Source organism: Oenanthe melanoleuca, chromosome 3 (assembly GCF_029582105.1).
Source record: "Oenanthe melanoleuca isolate GR-GAL-2019-014 chromosome 3, OMel1.0, whole genome shotgun sequence".
Classification (NCBI taxonomy): Eukaryota; Metazoa; Chordata; class Aves; order Passeriformes; family Muscicapidae; genus Oenanthe; species Oenanthe melanoleuca.
The window spans coordinates 97,144,142-97,169,810 of record NC_079336.1 but is presented as its reverse complement, the minus strand read 5'-3'; the positions used below and the strand labels follow the sequence as shown (position 1 = coordinate 97,169,810).

The window sequence follows — 25,669 nt, the reverse complement described above, 5'->3', positions numbered from 1 at the left end:
AGACTCGTGTTTGTTGGGCTGAAATCTTCTCTGTGCTTGCGCCCACCACCAGCTGGAAAGGTTTTCCCCAGCAGCGTCCCCGCTGGGCACTCCTGCCCTCCCACCTCCATCACACCACTTCCCTGCCCCTGCTCTGAGAAAGGAAAACGGGCTTTTCCACATCGTGGCTGCTGCAAGGTTGTAAACCAGACCAGCTGCTAATCCGGGTTTGGAAAAGGTCCCCTCTCATCCCAGAGCATGGAAAGGGGGCAAAGCAGAAGAGCAGGGTCAGGGCGGGGGCGCTGAGCCCTTCAGCAGGGCCCAGCGCTTGGGAGAACGGGAGGAGAGCAGGAACACCAGAGACCGAGATGGTGAAAGCACAGCCAGAGCGCTCCCTCCCTGGGGATTTTAGCCCCTCTGGTGATTAATGACAGGGATGGGTAGAGGCACCCGGGCAGAGCTGCTCCCTTCCCCAGTGCCAAGGGCTCCTGGCTCCCAACCACCAGGCTCCTGGCTCAGCCCCGTTCTTGGCACTCCAGTGCCCTTGGACACGTTACAAGCACTTATGCACAAACCCTAATAACACTAAACACACCGACGTGAGCGCAGCCATTAGACTCAATTGAAATATTATCATTGCCACTAATTTCACCTTTCATTTTAATCGCGTTTATTCAGCAGAGAGATGAAAAAGATTATAATGCGGAGGGATCAGACATGTTTGGTTTCCCTCTCGCACTGCAGATGGGCAGGGGATGGAATAATTCTGTCTCCAGAGCATGAAAAACTGGCAACCACGAGGCCTTAAGGCCACACACTGAACAATGAGAAGAAACCAAACAATTGAAGAGCAGCTTTCTCCAGCTGCTCCTCTCATGCAATTCGGGATTTCTGGGCGAGGAGAGCGCAGAACTGGTGGTGGTCTTCACTCGACAAAACCAGAAATGTCTCTCGCAAGCAGAAGAAACCTTTTGTTTGTGTTCTCCGGCAGGAAGCTCCAGCGAACAGCCCCGGGAGACAGCGGCACAGCTGGGCACCCAGTCCCCAGCGGCGCTGAGAGAACAAAGGCCAGTTTTTGGCCAGGAGGGTGCGAACAGCCGGCCTCGAAGCGGCCGCTCCGGGGAGCCGCTCGCCCCGCCCCGCCTCGGCGCTCGGCTGCTCCGGCCTGGCTGCGTGCGCTCGGCGCTCGGCCGGGGGCGGGGCGCGCCGCCTCACGCTCTGCGCGCCCCCGCCCGCCCGCCGCTTCCCCGCCGCGGCCCCGCGCCGCCCCCCCGCCATGTCGCGGGGCTCCCGCGTGGCGCTGGCCGTCTCCGCGCTGCTCTCCGCCGCCGTCGTGGCGGCCGTGCACGTCCAGCAGCGCCGGGAGCTGCAGGTGAGGGCGCGCCGCGGGCCGCGGGGGGGGGGAGGCGGCGAGCGGGGCCCCGCGCCGGCCCTCACGGTGGCCCCGCCCACCGGCCGGGCAGGCCCCGCCCCCGGCGCGCGGGACAGCGCGGAGCCACGCCCACCGCGCTGTGGGCCCGCGCCTCAGCCCGGCTGTCCCTCCGTCCTTCCATCTGTCCTTCCATCCACCCTTCCATCTATCCTTTCACTCCCGCAGCTCCACCCTTCCATCCACCCTTCCATTCCCGCAGCTCCTCGTCCCTGCCCGCGCCTAACCCGTGACCCAGCCCGGCTCCCAGAGGCCTGAGCTGCCCCTGCCCAGCGCTGTCCCCGATGATGCTGTCTCCACGAGCCGCCCCTTCCCTGTATTTTCCTGCTTTGGCGCCTGTGCTTTCTATCCTCTTCTAGCTCCCTAGTGCTGCCCTGTGCGTTTCCCTTCATAGGCAGCAGCGAGGAGCTCCAGATGAGTCTCCAGGCAGGTGCTTCCCTCCCTCTCCAGCAGCCGGCGTGCAGGGATGTGTGGGATGTGATCCTGCAGCCTCCAGGCCAGTGTTCCCAGTGCTGTCCCCTCTCCCTGGCTGTCCTGTCCCGCTGGGGTGCCCTGTTTGTGCTCAGCCTCACAGATGCGCCCTGCTGAAGGACAGACAGCACTGTCCTGTGCCATGCCCCTGCTCTCTTCTTGTTCTGACAGTGCAAGCTGTCAGGAATACCACGTGGTAGTTGAAAAGGGCGGTTCTCTGTGCTACATTTAAAAATCAAGGAATGCCTGGCAGGCAGCCTGTGTGCCAGAGAGTCCACAGCCAAAAGGTAACAGGTCTGACCATGGTGAGTCCTAAGACAGAGCAATCCTGCCTGGGACTAAAAGCTGTGTGGTTGTGTAGAGGTGAGGAGCCAAGGATTATATGAGGGCACACAGCTGATCCTTCTCCACTTGCATACATAAAAATCTAGAAAATGCACACAGAAGAAGCCTGTGTTAAATGACACAGAAGCAGTGAGAAGTTACAGAACACAGAGTTTAAATCTCCAATCCATAGTCCAGCTGAGCTGGCTGTTGCTTGGGCTTTATGATACATTCTGTAAGTAGAGGATTATATTTTCTTCCCCTCAAGAGATTGTCAGTGCTTGAGAGTGATGGAATTTGGAGGATGAGACTGGTCTGGTTAAGGAAGGAGGCAGGTTTGTATGGGCAGGAGTTGGAGAGCACTCTGAATTGCATAGGCAGTAGCAAGGAGAGGAAAGCTGAGATCCTGGAGTGGCAACCAGCATTGGCTGTGCACTTACCAGAGCTGATGGATGTGCTCAGTAGATCACCTAACACATTTTAGGTAGATCACATCACATTTTTGTAGCTGACTGCTCTTTAATTCAATGTGCTGGCCTTGAGCCACTGGGGATCTGGTAGGAATATCTGCTAAATTCTCTAAACTAAACTGCAGCTGCAATTAATAGCAGTTGTACTTTGAACGTGTGCTGCAGAATAAACATCACCCTTGGGTGTTTCAGTAGGACACCCAAACTTCATGGATCTTTTTGACTGAAATCCTTGGCTAATACCTGTTGAGAAGGGTCAAGGCTCAATGTTTTATAATTAAATCTGAGATTTTCTTTCAGTAATTCTTCTTGGCCAAGTGAAGGAGTAGTGGCTTCATGTTCAACAGATCCAGTAATTTAGATAACATAATGGAAATAAATAACGTGGGTATTTTGCAGTCCTGGCATAGAGATTATTTTAAGTTTTTCTTTATGCAGATTAATAAACTTTTGACTTTTATAAATTGTTGTGCCAGGCCCAGAGTGACTTGAGCTTGCACGTGCTTTTCATGCCTGCAGAAGACAATCAGGGCTAACTTCCAGGAACAGAGGAAGATTAGAAGATTAACTTTTTGTGACACTCAAATGATAAAGGTGTCTTTTGCAAAGTGTGCATTTTCAAAGTAATTACACCCACCATCTGAAAGGCTGTGTGTTTTGTGAAGGAAAAAGGATTACATTCTTGGTGCTGTTGATCAATTACCTTGCATCTCCCCACATCTTTATTGTTATTTACTAATAGTAACATAATAATAAGTTTATGAATTTTATGTTCAGTTTCAAATTACTGATTTGTAACCTGAGTTCAGTTGATGGAAGCTGGTGGGAAGGAACTGGTTTCATTAGATTAATTTCTGGAGAGAGTTTTGATTATTGGCTCACATATGTGTCTGTGCGTTTTCTAAACAAGATAAAATTATTTCTTAAACAAAACCTTTCCATTTTGGTCCTTGCAAGAGAAATTATTGCATTTGAAGTGTGCAGTCATTGGCATGCTGGGTGAGGAATGAAACCCTGTGATGACTTGTTGAATAATAGTCACAAACATCCTCTCAAGTGACTTCAGGGTCAGCTTTCAAATAATTTGCAGGTGCATTTTGGCATCATTCAAATGGGTCAAATAAATTATTGATCTTTCACCTAATTATCAAAGTATCAATGTGAGTAAAACTGTCTAGGTAAGAGAGAGAGAAGCATATGGAGGAAGCAAAGAGCAGCTAGGATTTTCTTAGGGCTTTTTATACCCATTGAGGGGCTGCACCCCAGGTTGAAAGCTGCTGGTGTTGTTTTACACATTATGTATGTATTTATTTATATATATATGTTTTATTTATATATATATGTTATATATTTACATGATTTATAACGAACATTTTAGGTAAAGGGGATATTTTTAAGCAATTGCTTTTGCCTTTTGGCTTAAGCAGGTTGTGGGTATATTTTTATGATTAAGACATGAGCAGAAAGAAGAAATGAAGACACATGCCAGTTTTTCTTAAAATAGTTTCCATTTTGTCACAAAATTGCCTCCAAGCAGAGAAGTTCTGAGGAGCTTATTCTGATTTGGTGAAGATTTAGGTCAGAGATAACAGGATTTTTTAGATCACATCCATCCTGCATGGCAAGGGAATTACTGGCTTCTGGCCTGTAATTTATTTGCTCCATGGCTTTGTCACTTTAGTAAGCCTAATCATCTGAAGTGAGTGCAAATAAAGCACTTTTTGGTATAGTACTGTTGGGTATTGTCTCCTGATGATTCCTGCGTTAAGTTGCTGTGGCAAAGACCCTGCAAAGGCAGCAGAGGGAACAGCCTTGCAGGAGGGGTGAAGCCTGGGTGGGGTTGATCGCGATCAGCATCCTCCAGGCTGTGATAAATCCTGTCCCTTGTGCTTTCAGAGGCTGCGAAGTGGCGTTGTCAGAGATCTTGAGCGTCAGAATCAGAAAAAGGAGAACATTCGCCTGTTAGAAGAGCAGATTGCTCTGACAAAGCAGCTCATGGAAGAGAGAGACAAGGCGCTAATGGAAAGACGTTCTCAGCAGTCTTAGGCAAAGACCTGGCTCCTTAGAAGTTTGCAGGTCATTTGCGTCTCACTTCTTGCAGGACTTCTAACAAACAGAGGTAATCTGTGAAAGACAGGTTATTTTGTATAAATTATAATCCAGCCTCTAAAGCTTTAGGACAGACAAAAACCCATTTCCTCTGTGATTGGTACTTGGACCGTGGAGACTTGGCCGGTGTGGATGGATTGAAGCTGGGGACATCCCTCTAGGATGGCCAACAACGTGCACATGAGCGGGCTGCTCAGCCGCCACGACGATGAAGCCACCAGGACCTCCACCTCCGAGGGGCTGGAGGAGGGCGAGGTGGAAGGGGAGACTCTCCTGATCGTGGAGTCCGAGGACCAGGCTTCCGTGGATTTGTCGCACGACCAGAGCGGGGACTCCCTGAACAGCGACGAGGGCGAAGCGTCCTGGATGGAGGAGATGTCCTATTACTGTGAGAAGTGCCAGAAGTGGATCCCAGCAAGTAAGGCTGCCCGTTGTGTTGTGCCTGACCGTGGTGGGTGTTTGCAAGGTGTTTGTGCTGTCCTGCGTTCCTGTTTCACAGCTTGTTAGGCTGTACCCCATCCTGTCTTGGTGAGTGATGCCTGCTGGGAGGGGATGTGTTAGGTGCTTCAGTCCAGGAGCTGTGTGTGTCCAGAGATGGTGCTCTCTCTGCGGGAGGCAAACTGTCTTCTTCAATTAATAGAGAACATTAAAGTTCGGAAATGTGCCCATCCTCACAATTCTTGCAGCTGTTTAGGGGCTTGGGTCAAGAGACCTGAGCTCTGCTCACTCAGATAATGACCCTTGCTGTAAAGCTCTGGGGAGGAAAATGACTTTATGTGTTACTTTTTTTCCCTCTCTGTTGATTTGTCACATCTGTGGAACATATGGCTAAATCTCAAACTTAATGTTTTCCCAATAATGTGAATTTGAGTTGGTTTAGAAACAGGCCCAGCCTTCAGCAGCCAGCTCTGGGGGGTGTTAGTAGCTAGCTGCAAAATTTGATGCATCTCCTCTGGCATTTGACATAAGATAAATGCTGTTAGCAGTGTAATAGACAACTTTACTTTCTAAATTCTGGATTATCTGATCTGTTATTACATCCAAAAGCCAGATATTGCTAAACACTGGTTGGCTTTGTTTTTGGTAGTTTTTTTTTTTTTTCGTTTTTGTTTTTTTGTTTTGTTTTGTTTTGTTTGGGAGTTTTGTGGGTTTTTTTTGGTTTTTCGTTTGTTTGTTTGTGGTTAGAAATAATGAACTGTTTAGGTGGCACCTGCCTTGCAGATATGTCAGAGCTGCCCTTTTTGCTGTCTTAGAATTTGCCAAAATTTATAGTGTAAAAATTCCTCTCAAGGCGTGTTAGTGAATGTTTAGGTGTTAAAGTAATGAAACCAGTACCAGACTATTAAATTACTATGCAGTAAAGGGAAATATTTACTTGAAATGTATTAATTAAAAAAATGAAGCAGTGTTAAAGGTAGCATGAGCCATCTCATGCTGGAGCACTTGAATCAACACTCAGCTTGTTTTATTTTACAAATATGTTCCTCTCTGCAGTTGCTGTGGAGCAAATCCAGAGCAGAAAAGGCTGCAAAGCAATAGTAGCCACATGCAAATGTACAGAGTAAACGAGCTGTCAAAGGGAGATAACTGTGCTTTTTCCTAATCATTCAGTTCTAGGAAGCTCAGTTGTCACTTGTGAAAATGGCCAAAGTGCTCAGGCAAATAATTACTTTTTTACATTGAATTGGCGTTTAGAAATTGTCTTAATCTGACAAGTGTGGAGGGTTTTTCCCCCTTCAGACACAGTTGCAACTTGAATTCTGCAATTCATTATGGAAGCCAGATATCCATGTGTTAAAAATGCTTTATCTGGTGTCATTACACAGTAAAAGAGATGACATCCTTGTAGAGAAACATCTTTTGAGTATGACTTCCCAGAGACACTCTAATCTTAACAGTTTACCTGTGCTCCTATGTAATTTTTCAATTGTTCATGTTTGTGTAAATTAACTCCTGGTGAGTTTAGAAGCCCTGATTCATATGATCTTTTTCTTCTGCTGTAGAAAAATAGAATTAGTGCCTGTAACTTTGGGGGCATGGGGATTTACAGTGCTTCTGCCATTTTTGTCCAGACAAACCTGATCTTGGAAGAAATCCAAATTTCCTTTGCAGCACTTTTTCCTATAAAAGGGCAAAAAATTGATTTTTACCTTTTCATTTTAGGTCAACTGAGAGAACAGCTCAGTTACCTCAAAGGAGATAACTTTTTCAGATTTACTTGCTCTGATTGCTCAGAAGATGGGAAGGAGCAATTTGAACGTCTGAGATTAACATGGCAACAAGTAAGTGAAATGTTTGTGCCAGCAGAACAACTGTGTGACTATCTGAAATTGTTGGTTGCTGTGTCTATGCTACCTGGAAAAGGAGGATCAGGTATTGGTAACAAAGGAGCATTTGCATGAGCTTCAGAAATTAATTAGCTGAGGATTGCCTACACATGAGAACTTCAGCATTTGGCAGGGAAAATGACAGATAATCATACAAACCACATTCCTTTTATTTTTTTCCTTCCCCTTATGTTGCTCACGAATTCATGGCTTCAAGCAGGTTTAGCAAAGCAAAATAAAAGCAATTTGGCTTCTAGCCATGAACACTTTTTTTGTATCTAAGAAAATGTTAAACTGGTGGGTTGGCAACATAGAAACAGAAAGCTTCCTAGCTCCAACCCGGAGGTTTGTAGACTGGCATCAGTCCTTGCTGGAATTCACTGTTCCAGTCATTTGCACACTTGAGCAATCAAAGTAACATCTGTTTGTATCCTTTGGACCCTTAATGGTGTGTTGTCTCATAGAATATCACAGAATCACAGGATCAGCTAGGATGGAAAAGATCTTTGAGGTTGGGTCCAACCCATGAGCTTACACCACATGGTCAACCAGACCATGGCACTGAGTGCCACATCCAGACTTTCCTTAAACACCTCCAGGGATGGTGACTCCACCACCTCCCTGGGCAGCCCACTCCAATGCCCAGTCACTCTTTCTGTGAAGAAATTCTTCCTAATGTCCAGCCTAAACCTATCCTGGTGCAGCTTAAGAAGTGTTCTCTCATTATGTCACTTGGGAGAAGAGGCTGACCCCTCACCTGGCTGCACCCTCCTGTCAGGGAGTTGTAGAGAGTGATAAGGTGTTCTCTGAGCATCCTCCTCTCCAACCTAAACACCCCCTGCTCCCTCAGCTGTTCCTCATTGGATCTGCACTCCAGATCCTTCACCAGCCTTGTTGCCCTTGTCTGGATGTATCCCAGCACCTCAACATCCTTCCTAAATTGAAGAGCCCAGAGCTGGACACAAGGATTGAGCTGCAGCCTCACCAAAGCCAAGTATAAGGGAAGAATCACTGCCCTGGTCCTGCTGGCCACTATTTCTGATCCAAGCCAGGATGCCATTGGCCTTCTTGGCCATCTGGGCTTACTGCTGGCTCGTGTTCAGTCTGTCATCAGTTCAGTCAGTAGCCCCAGGTCACTTTCTGCCTGGCCTCTCTCCTCTGCTCTGTTCCCGGCCCGCAGCACTGCAGGGGGTTGTTGTGGCCAAAAGTGCAGGACTCAGCACCTGGTCCTGCTAAACCTCCTATTGTTGGACTTGGCCCGTGGATCCAGGCCCCTCTAGATGGTGTCAAAGGCTTTGCTGGAGTCGAGTTAGACAAAATCCATAGCCTTCCCTGGATCCACCAGGCAGGTCACCTGGTCATAAAAGGAGATCAGGCTGGTCAGGCAGGACCTGCCCCTCCTAAATCCATGCTGTAGGTGCCAAGGGATGGCACTCAAGATGATCTGTTCTGTAATTTTGCCAGGCACCATGGTCAGGCTGACAGGCCTAGAGCTCTCTGGATCCTCCTTCCAGCCTTTCTTATGGATTGGTGTCACACTGGCCAACCTTCAGCCATCAGGTACCTCCCTGTATGCCAGGACTGATGGCAGATGATGGGAGAGCAGCATGGTGAGCTCCTCTGCCAGCTCCCTAGGCACCCTAGGATGGATCCCATCTGGTCCCATAGCCTTGTGAGCATCTAAGAGGCTCAGCAGGTCACCAGCTGTTTCCTCCTGAATAACAGGGTGGGTGTTCTGCTCCCTGTCCCCATCTACCAGCTCAGGAGGCCACTTGTCCTGAGGACAAGCTGTCAGATTGTTGAAAATAGCAGCCTTGTTGGCTTTTCCTTGGTACTCAGCCTTATCATCCTGTAAGGTAATTTGAAACACTGATTGTAACCACTGCACTGCTTTCTTGTAGCGGCCATCTCATGGAAAAGGGTTGGTGTAGGTAGGGGTCTGTGCTGGCAAGTTCCTGACTGGGAAGGCAAAGGCTGCTGGCATTGCCCTGGTCTCTTCAGAGTGCCATGGGGAGGGGCAGACAAAATGAAAGTGGGTGAGGAAGAAACCTGTGATCACCTCCCTGGGCTTCCAGCAGCCAGAGCTGCTGCTGCTTCTGCTTAAGTGGAGTTGAGAGAAGTGGTCAAACTAACTTACCTGAACCAGGAAAAATGGGGACAGTGATTTCTGGATTTTTTTTCAGAGTATGTATTTTTTCAGATCCATATCTTTAGCCAGTTGAAAAGAGAATTATTTTTGACATCCTGAGATACTGTCCCACATGACTTTAAAACCCACAAAATACTTAGTTATGGAACTGAGAGGGGTTGTGAGGTAGAAATAGGGTGAAGGCAACATTGAAGCTGTCCATATTTCCTCATTTTAACATCTTTGACACTGCATCCCAGAAAGCCAAGGTACACTGTGAGGAGACCCATGTCCATAAGAAAAGCAGATTTCAGACTTCTCTGAGGGTGAAATGCAAGTTGTTATTGGAAGTACTGCCAAACCAACGCTGTGTGATTGTTGAAAGATGTCAGCCTAACTGACTTTAGTTTTGTTCTAATAAATTAATTAAAATTAGTTAAGTAAATGTAATTAACAATTGGTCACTTAGGGTCTGCTAGAAGAAGGTGAGATATTTTTCAAACCTGCCTTTTAGTTTGGGTTTGTAACAGGTCTGAGTGAATTTGGTAGTGACGTATGTGAAGGACCATTGTCACAGTGTTTCTGATGTATTGGATTGTGCCATTACTTGTGACTTTTTTTTTTTTTTTTTTTTTAATTTGAAAGACTGTTTCCCTACCTCCACATTACATTCAGACTCCAGCTGTACTGTAATTCATTTATACAACAGCTGCACAATTCTTGTGTCTCAGCACAAACCTGCATGACTAGGCATTCCCCTGGGATGGAGAAATCTCTGAAAGAATGTGCATCTAACAATAGAAAGACAAGAATGGGCAGCACAAAACCAGGAAGAAGATGGATTGCAGAAGTTGCCTATGAGTTGTTGCAAAAATAAGATATTTATGAGGGAGCAAAGATTCATGTGTGTGTGTGTGGCAGCTGTGGGGGTCTGTTCAGCAGAAAAAGCAGAAGGGATTAACTTGTGTCCAACACTATCTGTTGCAGGTTGTCATGTTGGCAATGTACAACTTGTCTCTGGAAGGAACAGGCCGTCAGGGGTACTTCAGATGGAAAGAAGACATTTGTGCTTTTATTGAGAAACACTGGAATTTCTTATTAGGGAACAGGTAAAGACATGATATTTCTCTGAGGATCTGGTTGGTAAGCCAAAGGAATTAATTAATTAATTATCTGTGTACAGATGGACAGGAATCCTGGTTAATTTGGTGACATCTCTGTTGAGCCTTACAAGTGATAAAAAGGGAGGATTTAATATTAAGAATCTGAATGCAGGCATGATGGGTACACTTGAGAAAGAATTAGCATTTCTTACTAGGGAAGAACAACCCCAGGAGTCACACAAAAGCATGTATTTGGGATTATTTCTTATCTTCCTTTAGGCAGCATATGAACCTGCAAAGAACTGGGTTTTTCTTAACAGTCACAATGGATGGGCTGATCCTGGTATTGCCAAACTTTAGGGACAAAAATGTGATCCAGCAAAGTTCTATGTTGCTTGGCTGTAAAGCTCGCGACGACCAAGTTCCTCAAAAGGAACTGAGCCTCACCTTTTTGATTGTTTTGGATCTTAATGAAATGGCTTTTACATAGTAGGTGTTAAAACAACTGAAACATTTTTCAGTGTGTGTAAAGACACTGTTAGAATAGGAGCCCCCCTTATTAAGGGCAGCCTTCATTTTCCAGGTGAACAGCACATTTTTTTCTGAGCGTGCTGAAGCTGTCAAACCCAAGCCTCACTGTTAATGCGTGTGCTGTGGAGGCAGAAAAGGAACTGAACAATCCTTGGAAATTGTAGATTTGATTGACTTCACAGCTTCTTTTCTGCCCCAGAGATTTCTCTGTTGTAAGATCTGGCCTTTCTTCCTAAACAGATTTGGTCTTTGGTTTTGCTTTCAGTGCTTGTCTGTGCCTCCTTGCTCTGTTCTCAGAAATATTAGCATTTGTACTCCCTGGAAGCCACAGGGACCCTGACAGGAGGGCAGCTCATGGCCCATTGTCCCTCATTCAGGGAGCTGATGCCTCCAGGGTTTGCTGCTGCCTTTTCAGACTTGCCCTGGGAACTGGGCACTCCCTGCTCTGATTAAAATTCAGAGGGTGATTCCTGGCCTCAGAGACAGCCTTCCCACTTGCCTGGACAAGCCACTGATGGAACAGAGACAGCTGAATCGTGTGTGCAGCAGTACAAGCCATGCAATGATGTTCTTCCTTGGCATATTGAAGGGCAGCTTATCCAGGTTTACTGTAACACTCCGGACTTTGAGCTGCGGCCGCTGGGTTTGATCCCCTACCTTTGAGGCTCAGTACACCAAGGTGCGTAAGGGCAGCACCTGGGCAGTAGTGAACACCAACTCAGCCAAACCTTGGCAAGTGCAGTTGTTTCTGGTGTGGAGGTGTGCAAAGGCAAGAAGAAATCCTGAGATTCTGGGCAATTCAGGTTAGACTCTGCACCATGAACCTGACTGTCCAGAGTTTGAGGGAGTACCTCAGGTATTGGCTACAAGGCCAATTCTTCAGTATTTCTTGTCACCTCCTCCTTAAATGACACCTTAGTTAGCCCCATGACCAGTTCCTAAAGGAACAAAAAATGCTCAGATGCCCAGTAAGAGTGCACTGCCCAGCAGAGGGAAAGGCTTAAATGCAACTCCCTGCCTCCAAGGGGCCAACAAAGTGCTTCAGGAATAGTTCAGTGGCTGTGTCAGTGCCACTGGCAGAAGCACTGTCCAGGATGGAAGCACAGCCTGTGAGTGGGGACCTAACCCTTGTTTTCCTCTCTACCACCACAGGAAAAAGACCTCGACATGGTGGAGCACAGTTGCTGGCTGTCTCTCTGTGGGGAGCCCCTTGTTTTTCCGCTCGGGGGCACAGGAATTTGGAGAGCCAGGATGGTGGAAGCTGGTTCATAACAAACCCCCAACACTGAAACCTGAAGGAGAGAAGCTGTCAGCATCTGCACTGAAGGCAAAAGGTAACTCTGTCCCCAGTACTGTGTAGATTCCTCGCTGGGCCAGAGCTGGGAGACATGAGGAAAAGTTCATTTAAAACCAGTTCATGTGCATGGACAGTTCCTTAGTTTTGTTCTGCTGTAATGATTGACTGAAGAGAACTATGCTGCTTATACTGTAGTGTGAGAAGCCTGTTATATTTTATTACCTTTTTCCATTGTGCTGATTTACAGGGTCTTGAGGCTTGTGCAGAGTGGTTTTGAGCTGAAATCCACAATTTACCCTGGGGAATGTCTTTTATCTTTTATCACTTGATGCAAATTCTCTGTGTGGAGGAGCAAAATTTGGGCTTTAATGAGGCTTTAGTCATACACTGCCTTAATGCTATATGTCCCAGAGTGAATTTCTTGTACACATTGAAAAACCCATCTTTTAAGTTTTGTAGTCAGCATGTTTTTGACTGCGTACTCTAAATCCAGTGAGTGCAGGAGCTCAGAATAAGCAAACTCCTTCTTCAGCAGCTTCCAAGCCCCCGCTGGATCCCATCATTACTGTGGAAGGCCTTCGGAAGCGGGTGAGCCGCAATCCTGTGGAGTCAGCCATGGAGCTGAAGGAGAAGCGGTCCCGCACCCAGGAGGCCAAGGACATCCGGAGAGCCCAGAAGGAAGCAGCTGGGTTCCTGGACCGCAGCACTTCCTCCACTCCCGTCAAGTTCAGCAGCCGCTGCCGCCGGCCCGACATCGTCCTGGAGAAGGGAGAAGTGATTGACTTCTCCTCGCTGAGCTCGTCCGACCGCACGCCCCTGACCAGCCCCTCTCCGTCCCCGTCCCTGGATTTCTCTGCTCCTGGCACTCCCGCCTCGCACTCGGCCACTCCCAGCCTGCTCTCAGAAGCAGATCTCATCCCGGACGTCATGCCGCCACAGGCGCTCTTCCATGGTAAGAGCCACCGTGGGCTTGGTTCAGTGATGAACTCTGTGCAGTTTTCTAGGAATAGCTTTTAAAAAAGAAGCTCCCACTGAGCTGCAGGATCCTTTCAGGATAAAATGGAAAGTAACTGGCAATATTCTGTTGTCTTAGTTGAGTATGAGAATTGACTGGTTTTCCATAGTTTTATCACCAGGTTCTAAGCCAGAAGAAAACCCCCGTTATCGTTTTCTGACAGATTCTGAATAAACAGTGTGTAGACTTCACACAGCAGCCTCTGGACGACTCAACATAAGCATTTCATTGCAACACAGATTACACTGTTACGTAGCAGATCTAGTTTTGTCTCAAATGTTTTTCATGGGAGAAATTTTATTCTCATTGTAATGTCCCAGTATTTTATAAGTTTGACTGTGCTGATTAATCTGTGCTAAATATCAGTGAGATTGCAAAGCAGTGATGCAGGCTGAATTCTCTTAGTTCCTTAAGGAGCTAGTCTGCTGGGTGACGGGAAGAACAGTGAGGTTCTAGAGAGGACAGGACCTCTTCAGGGTATCCTAGCAAAAGATACAGCTCACTAGCTTGACTTTTTGATCCCCAGTCTTTGGGAATTTTCAACAGCTTAATGTTTCTCAAAGAACATGTGCTTGCACTCAGGAGGAGCACTGTTTCCAAATGCTGAACTATAAGACACTTTAGGAGCAGGATTGATTCTGTGTCAGGATATTGGACTCTTTTCAGCATCTCCTGTCCAAAATCAGGAGGTTGGGGAGTACATAGAAAGTGAAGTGTGTTGGGTATACCCACATTATTGTTGCTTAGCAGAAAAATGCTGTGACAGCCATTTTTGAAATGGTACTTTGATGTTTAAATTATTTTTTCTTTCCCCCTGGATTATTTTGATACGTTCCACAGATGATGAGGAGATGGAAGGAGATGGAGTCATAGACCCAGGAATAGAGTATGTGCCCCCTCCCAGTGGGACAGCTGGGGCTGGCACCATGATAGCAAGCAGAAAAAAAGTGAAGACAGCTGAGCAGATCAAGCAAGAAGTGGAGAGTGAAGAAGAAAAAACAGAACGGATGGAAGGTGACAGTGAAGATCCTGAAGAGTCAAACACACCCTTGCAGGTGAGAGGAAGAGACAAGGGGAAGTCACAGCTGGAGAAGGATACTAAACCCAGAGTTCCCAAGCACACCTCGGTTAGCATCTATGAAGAAAAGCTTCTGCTGAAGAGACTGGAAGCCTGTCCCAATGCTTTGAGCATGACCCCAGAGGCCCGGAGGCTGAGGCGCAAGCTGCTGGTCAGGCAGGCCAAGAGGGAAAGAGGACTCCCACTCTTTGACTTGGACCAGGTGGTGAATGCTGCACTGCTCCTGGTTGATGGGATTTATGGAGCCAAAGAAGGTGGTGTCTCCAGGTCCCCAGTAGGGCAAGCAACATACAGAACTACTAGCCAGGACTTCAGGATCTTGGACAGATACCAGGTGGGTGTTCTCAAATCTAAGTTAGCTTTTGGCACTGGTTATTTTAAAGCTTTTGCTGCAGCCAGCAGTGTCATACTGAGGTTATCTGACTCCTAAAGTGAAAAGGATTATGTGAACAAGACTTATCTTGGCTTAGGGCTGTGTCCCCACCAATGCTCTCCTAAGTTCCTTTCTTCTTGGGACATGCTGGTTCAGCACTGCTGTCTATCAGTGTCAGCACCACAACTGTTGATGTATTTGTATTCCAGCCCTGCCCAAATGCTGGTGGTTGAGGCCTGGGAGTGGAAGCCACACAGCCAGGTGGTCTTTCATATGTGTAGGAGAGGAGATGACTTGCAGCACTTCTAGGTTTGGGCACCAAATTTGGGAGTGCCCAGCAGAGTCCAAAGCTGGGACCACCATGGTCCAGTCCACCTATCACACTGAAAGGCCCTTACTCTCCCTCCTTACAGCTCCCTAGTTAAGTCAATGACTGACCTTGCTGCAATTGTTGTGCATTTTTTTGTGCATCCAGACAATGCTGCCGGCCACGAAGGGATATCGCCAGCAGACAACCAAGTTTCTGTACCGCCTGGTAGGCTCAGAAGACCTGCTGACAGACCACAGTATTGTCAGCCCTTACACCTCCCGTGTCCTTAAACCCTACATCAGGTACAGAGGGTCTGAGCTTGCTCTTGGCTTGTGCACCGCCAGCCCACGGAGAGGACACCTTTCTTGGGCAGTGCTCCTCACTCCTCCTCAAAGTACAACCCAGTGCACCATGGTAACCCTGAAGGGATAGTGTTTGACATAGCTGAGTAGTGAAACGGATTGCATTGGGAAGGGGAATCTCCAAGAGGGGGCAAGGGCCAAGAGGGCATTGCCATAGCCTTTCAATGCGAGTTGCACCTGCTCTTGTGTCTGAACCGTGGCTTCTTGCTCGTGCTGTAAGGAAAGACTGGCTGGACACACTGTGGGTCTGGAAAGTGTTCTAGCCTCTGGCACAAGGGTGTTTTTGCTGAGTTGAGGGGTGTTTCTCTATGTGAATGGAAGACTTGTTTTTTTTTCTAAAATTGAGCATGTCAGAAGATATTTCATGGGCAGTACCCATTTAGCTGCAGTGGCAGTTCTTGTTGCTCACTTGCTTTTTGTGTTTCCTTCTCGTGTTCCTGGCAGACGTGATTATGAGACAAAACCCCCAAAACTCAGGCTGCTGGCAGAAATCCGTGCAAATCCACACAGGAATGATCTCAACTGGAAGGCTGAGCCAGAAGCACCTATTGATTACTGTTACGTTCGCCCTAATCACATCCCCACTATAAACTCCATGTGCCACGAATTTTTCTGGCCTGGTAAGATTCCTCCAGTGCTTGGGTTTCCAAGAATGAAGTGGTATTGGTCACAAAAAAATGTTCTTGGGCCAAATCTTTGTTCAGTTGTTGTCTGGCTGGTTCTTAGAAACCCATTATCTGTCACAGAAATGCATTTAAGGTGGAGACATGGGTTTGGTGTCTTTGTCTCTTGAGATCTTGTAGAACTGGGCAATTAGGCAATTAGCACAGCTAAAAAACAGCTGCCAATTAATTTAGTAGTTAACTAAACTTAAGCATCCAGTGAAATGTTTTGCAGAATCAAGGATTGAAATAAACAGTTTTTTACCAGAGATTACTGTTCATTACCTTTGTGAGAAGGTTTCTTCCCAGCAGCCATAGGCTGGATATGTCAGAGTGAAAGCTGGGAAGTCATATGAGGAGTGGCTGAGGTCACTTGGTCTGTTCAGCCTGGAAAGGAAGAGGCTGAGGGGAGACCTCATCATGGTCTGCAGCTTCCTTAGGAGGGGAAGCAGAGGGGCAGGTACCAATCTCTTCCGTGACGACAGGACCCAATAGAACGGCTCTGAATCTGTGTTAGGGGAGGTTTCATTTGGATATCAGGAGAAGGCTTTTCACCAGAGGGTGGTTGGGCATTGAAACAGCTCCCCAGGGCAGTGTCACAGAACCAAGCTTGCCCAAGAGGAGTTTGGACAATGCTCTCTAGCACATGGTGTGATTCTTGTGGTTGTCCTGTGCAGGGCCAGGAGTTAGACTCAATGATCCTTGAGGGGCCCTTCCAACTCAGTTTATTTTGTGACTCAATTAATTGCTTTTACAACTGTAGGCTCTGCTGTGATGTCCTTTATTTCTTCAAGCATCAGTATTTACTGAGGTAAAAGGTATGGGAAAGATAAGGTTTGTATTTTTCTGTGTCATTTCTGGAACTGCAGGTTCTTTAGGGACAATGGCTGCCCTTTGTGGGGGCAGTTACGAGGCTGCAATCCTTAGTTCTTCTGAAATGATAATAGGGATTTTCATCTGCTGCATGCATCAGCTTCTGATCATTGAACAGCACGTAGACTAATTTAGAAAAGCCCAGTACAAACAGTACACACCTTTGTTCCAGGTAACTGTTTGCTTTGTGTTTTGATTTGCCAATGGTGATTCAGCAGGGCTGTAGTTCAGCAGTGCCCATATGGCACAGTCAGGAAAGGAGCTCTTTTTGCTATTCATTATGCAAATTGTAGAGTGTGGGGAAATAACCTGGCACACCTTTCCTTTCACAAGCTGTTTCAGACCTTGTGAGAGACACTTGCAATCCCAACAGAGGCTGAACAGCTTTGTCATAGTCTCTTCTCTCCTGATAATGCATTTGAAGTTCTGGCTAAGTTGGGTTGTACCTTCATTCGGTTCTTCAGGACTCACTCTGTTTTATTTAACATAAGGAGCATGCGTGTGTTTCACCCAACTGTGAATTGTTCATCATTAAATCAGAAAGTTGACACTACCATCAGTCTCCAAACAGGAATCCAAATCTTTTCCATGGTGAAAAAATTCTGAGGCTAGGATGTGATTGTCACACTTTAGTTCTGTTTTGTCAGGAGAGGGAAGTGAGGAAGTTTGGTGGTAAAGCCTGGATACAAAGAGTATAGCTGGTACAGCTTTGAGAGGGTGGAAGGCAGGAGTGTGCAACTGAGTGAGCATCATTAAGCCAGCACTTAGTTCTTTTGTCCTTCCAAGTCCTTCCTTTCAGAGCTGTTCTTGCCTCTTCCAAGGCAGAGCTGCATTTCCAGGTAGTGACTGCCGATGAGCTGCTAGAAGAGAGTTTCCTGGTGTTGTTTCTCCACAGAAACCTCTCCCTAGCGGGAAGCGTCTCCAGTGGCAAACCATCCTGAGCTAAGCATCTTCCTACAGGAAAAACTGCACCATTGCAGGGACACCAGCACCTGGGGCAATGAGTGTTCCTGTCCAGACACGCTGCAAGGCACTCCACAGGCAGCAGCAGCCTTGGCTTAATTAACACAGCTCCCTATTGCCAATCGATCCCTCCACCCAGCTGACTCTCGAGCAAGAACATAACTCACCCACTTCTTGGGGCCTGATGCCTTATGGAGTCTTGCATCTTATCAAAAGCCTTTACTGGAAAACAGATTCTGCTGTTTTGTTACCCCATGTTATAAATACATTGCAATTGCCAACTTGAGGCTGAAGCAAACATTTCTGGCACATCTCCTGTGTGCCTTGCATCTCATTTAGGATCTGTCCATACAAATAACCCAGCAGTCATTCTTCAGTGCCTTGAGCTGCACTGCTTGGTGCTGACAGGCTGCGTGGATGCTCTAGGACTGCAGCAGCAGGGTAATTAGACAAGGTAACAACCTCCTGGCCTCCTTGGGTCCAAGAAGCACCACTGCCTGAGAGGCTACTTTGTCCCTCAGGTTAGAGAATTTGCATGCTAAAAGCAAGTGTTTTGATAGCATTGCAAGCTGTGGTCAGGCTCACAGTGCAGCTCCACAGCCATCTGAGTGTGCACAAGAGAGCGAGCAGTAAGAGCTTCAGGCAAGGTGGAGGAAAAAGACTCCATAGCAGGCAGTGCTACCAAAGTGGGAGCCCAGTTTCATGTGTGCTGCTTCTGAAGAGAGTTGAGTTTTAATTTTCAGTTTCATACTTGAGTCATTTGAAAGGAAATCAGCTTTGTTAGTTTTTCTACACAAGCTTCCCTGCTAAGCAGATCTTTTTTTGTCTGTTTTGTTGTATAATCTTTTCCCTTGCATACCTACCTGGCAGGGGAGACACCAGGATCAGGCAACTGGTTTTTCCAAGGCAGGGTTCATCCCCTGCACTCTGGGTGTCCTGACCCCTGGGATTTCCCAAAATGCGGCTGCATAATTAGTAGTACAGAGGACTGCTCCAGCAGGGGCCTTGGACTATCCTGTGATGCTGTGATCTCTTGCTATCACAAATTTGAAATAAATGTAGAAAGAAGGGATGGGATGTTTCTAAAAAGCCTTAAACCCCTGGATTTCAGTGACACTTTTCTTTTGGTTTGCAATGCTTACAACTGCTGTTTCTCCCTTTCTCCCTAGGAATCGATTTGTCAGAGTGCCTGCAGTATCCAGACTTCAGTGTTGTTGTTCTTTACAAGAAAGTTATCATTGCCTTTGGCTTTATGGTGCCAGATGTGAAGTACAACGAAGCTTACATCTCTTTTCTGTTGGTGCATCCTGAGTGGAGAAGAGCTGGGATTGCAACCTTCATGATTTACCATCTTATCCAGGTAATGAAATGAAATCATCCTGTGAATCTGCCAAAGAACCAGCTCTTACTGCTTCCTTGTGCACACACGTGCAGATATTAGAGAGTAAGAACCCTTCCTGTGAATGTTTATGGGAGGAAGTAGCTCTTGCTTTGGAAGTAAAAATGTGTTTAGAAAAACAACCTTTTCTGGTCATGTCCTCCAAATTACAGGGATGCTGCACACTTCAACTGTCTTGGGATTAACTCTGTGGTCAGTGGTCAGTAATTTGTGTAAAAGGGATACTGTAAATGGGAGTTTAAAGGAGAAAATGAGGTAAGAGTAGGCAGGGTCAATTAGAATTATTGCAGCTTTCTTGACTACATCTGGAGTTTTATTCCATGCTTTAAATCACTTACTGATTTCAATCACTCACTTTCACTTTCACTGATCTGCTTCAAATACAGCTGAGTTAATGATAAAGTGTTTGCAACCTCATTGTTTGTTTAAACTGACTTGTACTGGGCCTTGTTCCACAGGAATACTTGGAAAAATTAGTCTCAGATAACTGAACAGGTAATATTAAAGGAGTTAAATTTCATTAAATCTCTAAATGAAAACTGTTATTTAAGTGGCCTTAATTCCATTGATTTTCTTGAATTAAATTACAGGAAAGGCAGCTTAATGTGAGTATATATGCAGATATATGTTCTTTACAGAGCCCAGCTCTACAGTTTTACCACTCCCTGAACTCTCTTGGCAGAGCTGCTGATGACATTTCTTCATTTGTTGTAGTCAAGATGAGCTTCACTAACAAAAACTCACCATTGAAACTGTTTTTTCTTATTTGGTTGAAGCAAGGTAGGGAATGCTGGCAGAGCCTTGGGGAAACTGATCCGTGCTTTGGAAAAGCACTTTCTGTTCCTGGGCCGCCCAAGGGTAACTCTGCTACCTGCACAGTTCTCTGCAGTGTTGACACAGGCCTCTAATCAATATTCTCTAAACTTACCCCTTGCATTTCCCAGGAAGCACTGTGTGAAGTGTTGAAGGAAATTGCCCTCAGCTCAGTCTGTTGATGTGATATGTCAACACCCAGTGGGAACAGGCGCCAAGGTTTGCAGGGATCCAGCCAGTGGACTCTCAGAGACTTCTCTCTCCAGCTGAGCGCGGATGCTGGAGTTGGCAAGTCAGCCACAGAAAATCCTCACACCTTTTTTTGTAGGATGTATCACATCAACTAACCTAATCCTGCTTGCATGTAATTCCCTGTTGAGGAAAGCCAAGCAGATTTGAGAGATTTGAGTCTGATTAGGCACACTAGCAATGAGAGATCAGCACTGTATGTTTGGCTCACATTAGGTTTATTTTGCTGTTGCTGACTTCCTGGCAGTGGTAGAAGGGATTTAGTCCTGTATGATAATGGTGGTTGTGACCTGTGTCTCAGTCTCCAGGTTGTAAGTGCTACTTTGCAGCTGCTTGGGCCTGGGGTCTCCTCTTCGTAGCTTGAGGCATTTTGATGCTGTTTGGATTAAGAGTAGGTTGCTGACTTTTGGGATCAGTGTGCTGAGTTTGGGGCTGAATTCTCAGGAACAGCATAACTTAACAGGAAAATGTTTGGATGCAAATGGTGGTGGCTGGTTTTGCTGTCAAAATTTATCCTCTCATGCATCTGTCCCAGAGGACTAAACTGCATTTTCTTAATGATCTCATTCAAATTTTCTTTTCCCCAAACCAGCTTCCAATTATTTATTTTTTTCCTTCCCTCCTTAAATTCCTGGGAGTTTTCCCCTTGGATGCTCTATCTTGGAGATTTCCTAGAGGGTATTACTGTTCCCACTTAAGAGTTACAGTACACTTAATATACATGGAATGCTATTAAAATGCTTGATGAAAGCATCTTAATCTGAGTGTTGCTGGTTAGAATTTGGGATCTTCAAGGTAACTTCAGCCATGTTATTATTTGCTGTCTGAACTGAATTTCCTGCCTTCTCAGGAGGTGAGTGCTGTGCCCTGAAGGATGGGAGAGGAGCTGGGTGGGATAGGCAGGAATTCCAGTGTGACAGCACAGAGGTGCTCAGATAGAGAGCTCAGTTCTGTTTGCTGACAGGGAGGAGTGCAGATCCTGATCCTCTGGCACATTTTGTCTTTTCTTCAGGCCATTGTATTGGAGATCAGGGCTGTACACCAAGATTATTTTTAATTAACAATTACTTTAGTAATCAACAATGGAAAGATGACAAATTACAATCCTGAAACCTGCTTTCATTGTCAGAGAATCCACGTTTCCCAGAAACAAAGGCTTGGAGGAGCAGCAGCAGGGCTGCCTTTGCTGTTGCTATGTGTGGTAACTCCTGGGCCAGGGCCTGTAACTTTTCTCACATTTCCTCAGTACCTTGGATCCCTGGGTTGATGAATCTCCTCACCTCCGCATTCCCCCAGAGGCTCGTTCTCTTGCAGTGATATCTCCTTTCTTTTCCTCTCCCCTCCCTCTGCAGACCTGCATGGGCAAGGACGTCACCCTTCACGTCTCTGCAAGCAACCCTGCTATGCTGCTCTACCAGAAGTTTGGATTTAAGACCGAGGAGTACATTTTGGATTTTTATGACAAGTATTACCCCTTGGACAGCAAGGAGTGTAAGCATGCCTTCTTTCTCAGGCTGCGACGCTGAATTGCTGCAGGGGTCTGGGGAGCTGGGAAAAGCCCAGTCCATCCAAAAAACTCCCCCAGCTTTCCCATCTCCCCCAGGTGGAGGATGTTGGCTGCCACAGGAGAGCTGGAACACGCTGATGTGTTTACCCCTAGGACATTAGACGTCAGCAGTGAGATGATGTGTGTGGAAAATGCAATCCAAGAGGATTGATTCCTGTGCTCCAAGGGGAGAGGCCTGGAAATGCCAACTAGGATACGCTGAAACTACTGGAAAATTGAAATTTCTTATGGGGAATTGTCCTGCCACTGTTACTTTGGAGAGTCTCATTAGCAAACAAAAATACCAAGCAAAAAAAGTGTTTCTCACTTCAGAGGGGCCCCATGGATTTCAAGTTTTGAAACCTGTCCAAAAAATGTTGCAGGTTTTTTGTCTCAGTTTTTGTTTATGAGCAAAAATGAATACCTTAATTTAAACCATTCAGTGTTTCTGTGGTTTGATTGCTTTGTTAGGAACTATCTTGAGTCTGTGAAGGGAAATAAGGTATTGGTGCCTGTAGCTGGATGTTAATTTTAGGAAAGTTCTACACATGCCAGAGGAGGAGTCCTGGAACCATGTTTTAGGAATACGGAAAAGCACGTGGATTCCTGTTATCCCAAGTACAAGGCTCAGAGGAGACACCTTTGTTTTGCTCCTTCCAGCTGCCTACCCATCCCCTCCTTGCCCCGTGCTCAGTGTGGAGTTCTCGTAGCGCGCAGTGTTTTGTGTTCAGGAACGGGTTTGTGTCTCGGCAAGGCAGGGCACCACAGCTGCCAAATCAGCTCTTTGCAATCTCTCCACTTCTCTGCCGGTTCTTGGTTTGCAAACCGGCCCTTTGGGCACACCTCTAACCACAGAGCAGCCTCACAGGCTCCAGCAGCCACCTCCTCCTGCTACAGGCGCTCTGGCTGGAGGAAACTCAGAGCAAAAGTCAGTGGGGATGTTTGAAATGCAGGCTCTGATTTGTAGAAGCAGTCCGCTCACAGTTAGGAGGGAGGAGAGGGCAGAGGTGGCCCAGATCCAGTTCTTGGAAGCACCTAGGCTCTAAGTATCAGTAAAGAGGAGAGCAAAGAATAAATGGAAATACTCAAGAATTAAAAAATACAACCCAGTTTTTCTGGTAGTGGCTCTTGTCCCTTTCCACACCGTAGCAGCTTTTCTCCCTCCCTGACTCAATGCAGATGAACAGAAAGCTGCACTGACCGAAAGTCAGGCTGTGCATTTTAACTGCGGATCACATCCACTAGGATGGTCCTTTCATATCAAGCACACAGAGAGCTACACACCAAATGTGACTTTTTTGTCCTTAATCTACTGTGTGTACCTATTGCCTATCTGACTACAGCAGTAGTTGCCATAGTGGAGTCTTCACTTTGATAACAGAAGAGAAAGGGACACAAAATGTGTTTTTCTGTAGCCAATGTCCATCATTACCAACACAAAAACAGTGGTAGTGGGAGGGGAAAGCAGCCCAGCCAAGGGTTGTGTGCCCGAATGCCCATGCATATGTCTGCCTGTTTCATGACTGTGAAAATTTTCAATGTTCTTAATGTTATGAGTTAGTTGGACTTTGAAAGAAAAGAAATATATGTCTTTATGAATGGAATTAAAGCCCTTCCCTTGGAAAAGCCTGTCTGTAGTCATACTGTTTGTTAAGGTGTCTCTGCATCATCTTATTTCATTGGAATCTAGCAGGCTCCAGTACGGCCCTAAGAGGATGTGTGTGGGCAGCTGACCAAGGCAAGAAATTCCTCATTTCCCTACAGCTAACCCCCCCAGAGAGCGCACCCATGCTAGGCCTTAGCAGGCTCCTCCTTTCCAGACAGAATTAGGAGATACAAAGTAGTCTGAAGAAGATGACCAGTTCTGCATTGTGTTCTTAAAGGTGACCATGAAGATTTTGAGGATCATCTTGCTCTGTGGCTTTGTCCCTCAGGGACTGCCAAGTGACGATGGTGTTACAACAGCCTTGTGCGGCAGACAGCTTGTTTTATCCAGGTCCTTCATTTAACCCCAGATCCTCAAAGGCGATGGAGTGATCTCGGGGCGGGCGGGAGTCATGGCTTTCTTTGCAAGGGGTGAGGTTCTTCTCACGTAGTGAAGCAAGCAGCCAAACGGTGCTCTCAGCCCTCTGCTTCCCTCCTGTGCCTGAGGCGCCCGAGCCGTGCCCTATGGCCCGGCTCCTCCACGCTTCCCTGAGCCGGGCAGCGACTGCAGCACTGAGAGCAGGAGCCAAACACGGCTTAACAAAGCAAATCCTTCCTTGATAATAAAGGTGGAACTTCAGCGTTTCCGAACAGGGCAGCAAAGCCCGGGCGTTTCCCCGAGCTTTGGTTCGTTCCGTCCTTGCGGGCGGCTCCGGCTGCCGGCGCTGCGCGGGCGCCGTGAGGGCGGCGGCCCCGCCCTGCTCCCGCCCTGCCCCGCGCGCGCTGCCGTTTGAACGGGGCCATGGAGGGGCTGGAGGCACTGCCCGAGGCCTGGCAGCTCTTCTTCCCCTCCGTCCGCGCCGCCACCTTCCGCAACTGGCCCTTCACCGAGGGCTGCGCCTGCACGCCCGAGCGGGTGAGCGCGGGGCCGGGGAGGTGGGAGCGGGAGCGGGCTCGGGCGGGCGCTCACGGCCTCCCCTCTGCCCACAGATGGCGGCGGCGGGCTTCGTGCACTGCCCCAGCGAGAACAGCCCCGACGTGGTGCAGTGCGTCTTCTGCCTCAAGGAGCTGGAGGGCTGGGAGCCCGACGACGACCCCCTGTGAGTAGCAGGGGATCCCTCGGCCCCTGCCCCGATCGAGCCGCTGGTGGCAGCCGAGGGGCTCGGCGGGGGAGAGCGGCTGCGTGCGGCTCGTTGGGAGCCGCTGCCTTCTCCGTTCTCACTTTCTTTTCGCCTCTTTTCAGGGAGGAACACAAAAAGCACTCCGCGGACTGTGCTTTTCTTTCTCTTCAGAAAGGACCTGCTAGCCTGACGTTGCAGGAGTTCCTGAAGCTGGACAAAATGCGAATGGGAAAGGCACTTGTATGTACACGGCACCTTGTCCTTGGATTGTTAAGCTGGCCTCGTTCCTTAGCACAAGGCTTTGTGCAGAGGGCTTTGTTGCATCCAGGCTCGGGCTGGATCAGCCGGTGTGCCTTTTCCTGGTTCTCAGCCATGCTTTAGGCGGGATGTATCCAAATTTCCTCTCGAAGCTGAACGATATTCCACTTAGTGGTAGACAGTAACATATTATTTTTACTCTTTGCAGAAAAAAGAGATTTCTCAGATGATGACCAAGTTTGAAGACAAAGCCAAGATCCAGCGTTGTAGTATGATGAATCTGGCCTAGACTGCTGCAGCTTCATAGTTGTCAGTGACGTCTGTCTTGTCCACTTGCTGTGGCACTGCCCCTGTGACTGAATGGCCGTGTTTCCTGAAGCTGCTTCCAGAGTGGCTGTCCCTGAGAAGCAGAGGGAATTCTGCTTCGCTCCTCTGAGTCTGTCTGGGAAGTACCTGAGGTTTGATGCATTGTGTACATAATCTTTTTCTGCAGGAATTCTCCTAATTTTCATGCTGTTTTTTTAAGGATTATTACCTGTGGGTTTACTTGTTTTCTTTATTTTTTTTTAAAAACTTGTATTTCTGATTGGAGTTAACATGCATTTCCATTTTTGTACTCAATACCAATGCTTTTAGATACTTTGGGACATAGAAAGGGGAAGGAGTTGTAAAAATACTTCAGGGATTTAGGATTGTGGCTAATAGCGTTGAGTTATACCACACCTTAGTGTGCCTGGTATTCTTGTAAATTTCTGTTTGTAGTTGGCTGCTTCCTTGTGTTGATGCATTTATAAATAAAAGTTGAAGGCAGAACATGAAAGTAGTTTTACTCAAT

At 47.1% G+C, this 25,669-nt stretch overlaps 3 protein-coding genes and 1 pseudogene across 4 annotated transcripts; all 4 read left to right on the top strand.

Annotated features, from left to right (window-relative positions):
• The first annotated feature begins 642 nt into the window (after window positions 1-642).
• On the top strand, window positions 643-4,719 carry LOC130250756 (protein PET117 homolog, mitochondrial). Its single transcript, XM_056486787.1, has 2 exons — window positions 643-1,351; window positions 4,570-4,719. The coding sequence occupies exons 1-2, from the start codon at window positions 1,256-1,258 to the stop codon at window positions 4,717-4,719; spliced, it is 246 nt and encodes an 81-aa protein (XP_056342762.1). The 5' UTR covers window positions 643-1,255.
• Window positions 4,570-23,440, top strand: KAT14 (lysine acetyltransferase 14). 2 transcript variants are annotated; one of them, XM_056486785.1, is made up of 10 exons: window positions 4,570-5,200; window positions 6,946-7,064; window positions 10,225-10,346; window positions 12,024-12,205; window positions 12,701-13,120; window positions 14,024-14,595; window positions 15,110-15,246; window positions 15,751-15,926; window positions 18,974-19,164; window positions 21,618-23,440. In XM_056486785.1, the coding sequence occupies exons 1-10, from the start codon at window positions 4,945-4,947 to the stop codon at window positions 21,789-21,791; spliced, it is 2,349 nt and encodes a 782-aa protein (XP_056342760.1). In that variant the 5' UTR covers window positions 4,570-4,944; the 3' UTR covers window positions 21,792-23,440. The 2 variants fall into 2 exon arrangements, with proteins under 2 accessions (XP_056342760.1, XP_056342761.1); XM_056486786.1 differs by having other exon boundaries at window positions 4,609-5,200; window positions 12,704-13,120.
• On the top strand, window positions 18,660-18,812 carry LOC130251943 (U1 spliceosomal RNA; annotated as a pseudogene).
• A 543-nt stretch (window positions 23,441-23,983) lies between the features above and the next one.
• BIRC5 (baculoviral IAP repeat containing 5) lies at window positions 23,984-25,647 on the top strand. Its single transcript, XM_056486784.1, has 4 exons — window positions 23,984-24,371; window positions 24,446-24,555; window positions 24,699-24,816; window positions 25,043-25,647. Exons 1-4 carry the CDS (start codon window positions 24,258-24,260, stop codon window positions 25,121-25,123), a joined length of 423 nt encoding a protein of 140 aa, XP_056342759.1. The 5' UTR covers window positions 23,984-24,257; the 3' UTR covers window positions 25,124-25,647.
• The last annotated feature ends 22 nt before the right edge of the window (window positions 25,648-25,669 follow it).

Coding starts and splice junctions, on each gene's coding strand:
- LOC130250756 (XM_056486787.1), top strand. CDS start 1,256: ATGTCGCGGGGCTCCCGCGTGGCGCTGGCCGTCTCCGCGCTGCTCTCC. Junction 1,352..4,569: donor AGCAGCGCCGGGAGCTGCAG/GTGAGGGCGCGC, acceptor TTGTGCTTTCAG/AGGCTGCGAAGTGGCGTTGT.
- KAT14 (XM_056486785.1), top strand. CDS start 4,945: ATGGCCAACAACGTGCACATGAGCGGGCTGCTCAGCCGCCACGACGAT. Junction 15,927..18,973: donor CCACGAATTTTTCTGGCCTG/GTAAGATTCCTC, acceptor CTTTCTCCCTAG/GAATCGATTTGTCAGAGTGC. Junction 19,165..21,617: donor TGATTTACCATCTTATCCAG/GTAATGAAATGA, acceptor CTCCCTCTGCAG/ACCTGCATGGGCAAGGACGT.
- BIRC5 (XM_056486784.1), top strand. CDS start 24,258: ATGGAGGGGCTGGAGGCACTGCCCGAGGCCTGGCAGCTCTTCTTCCCC. Junction 24,372..24,445: donor GCGCCTGCACGCCCGAGCGG/GTGAGCGCGGGG, acceptor CTCTGCCCACAG/ATGGCGGCGGCGGGCTTCGT. Junction 24,556..24,698: donor GAGCCCGACGACGACCCCCT/GTGAGTAGCAGG, acceptor GCCTCTTTTCAG/GGAGGAACACAAAAAGCACT.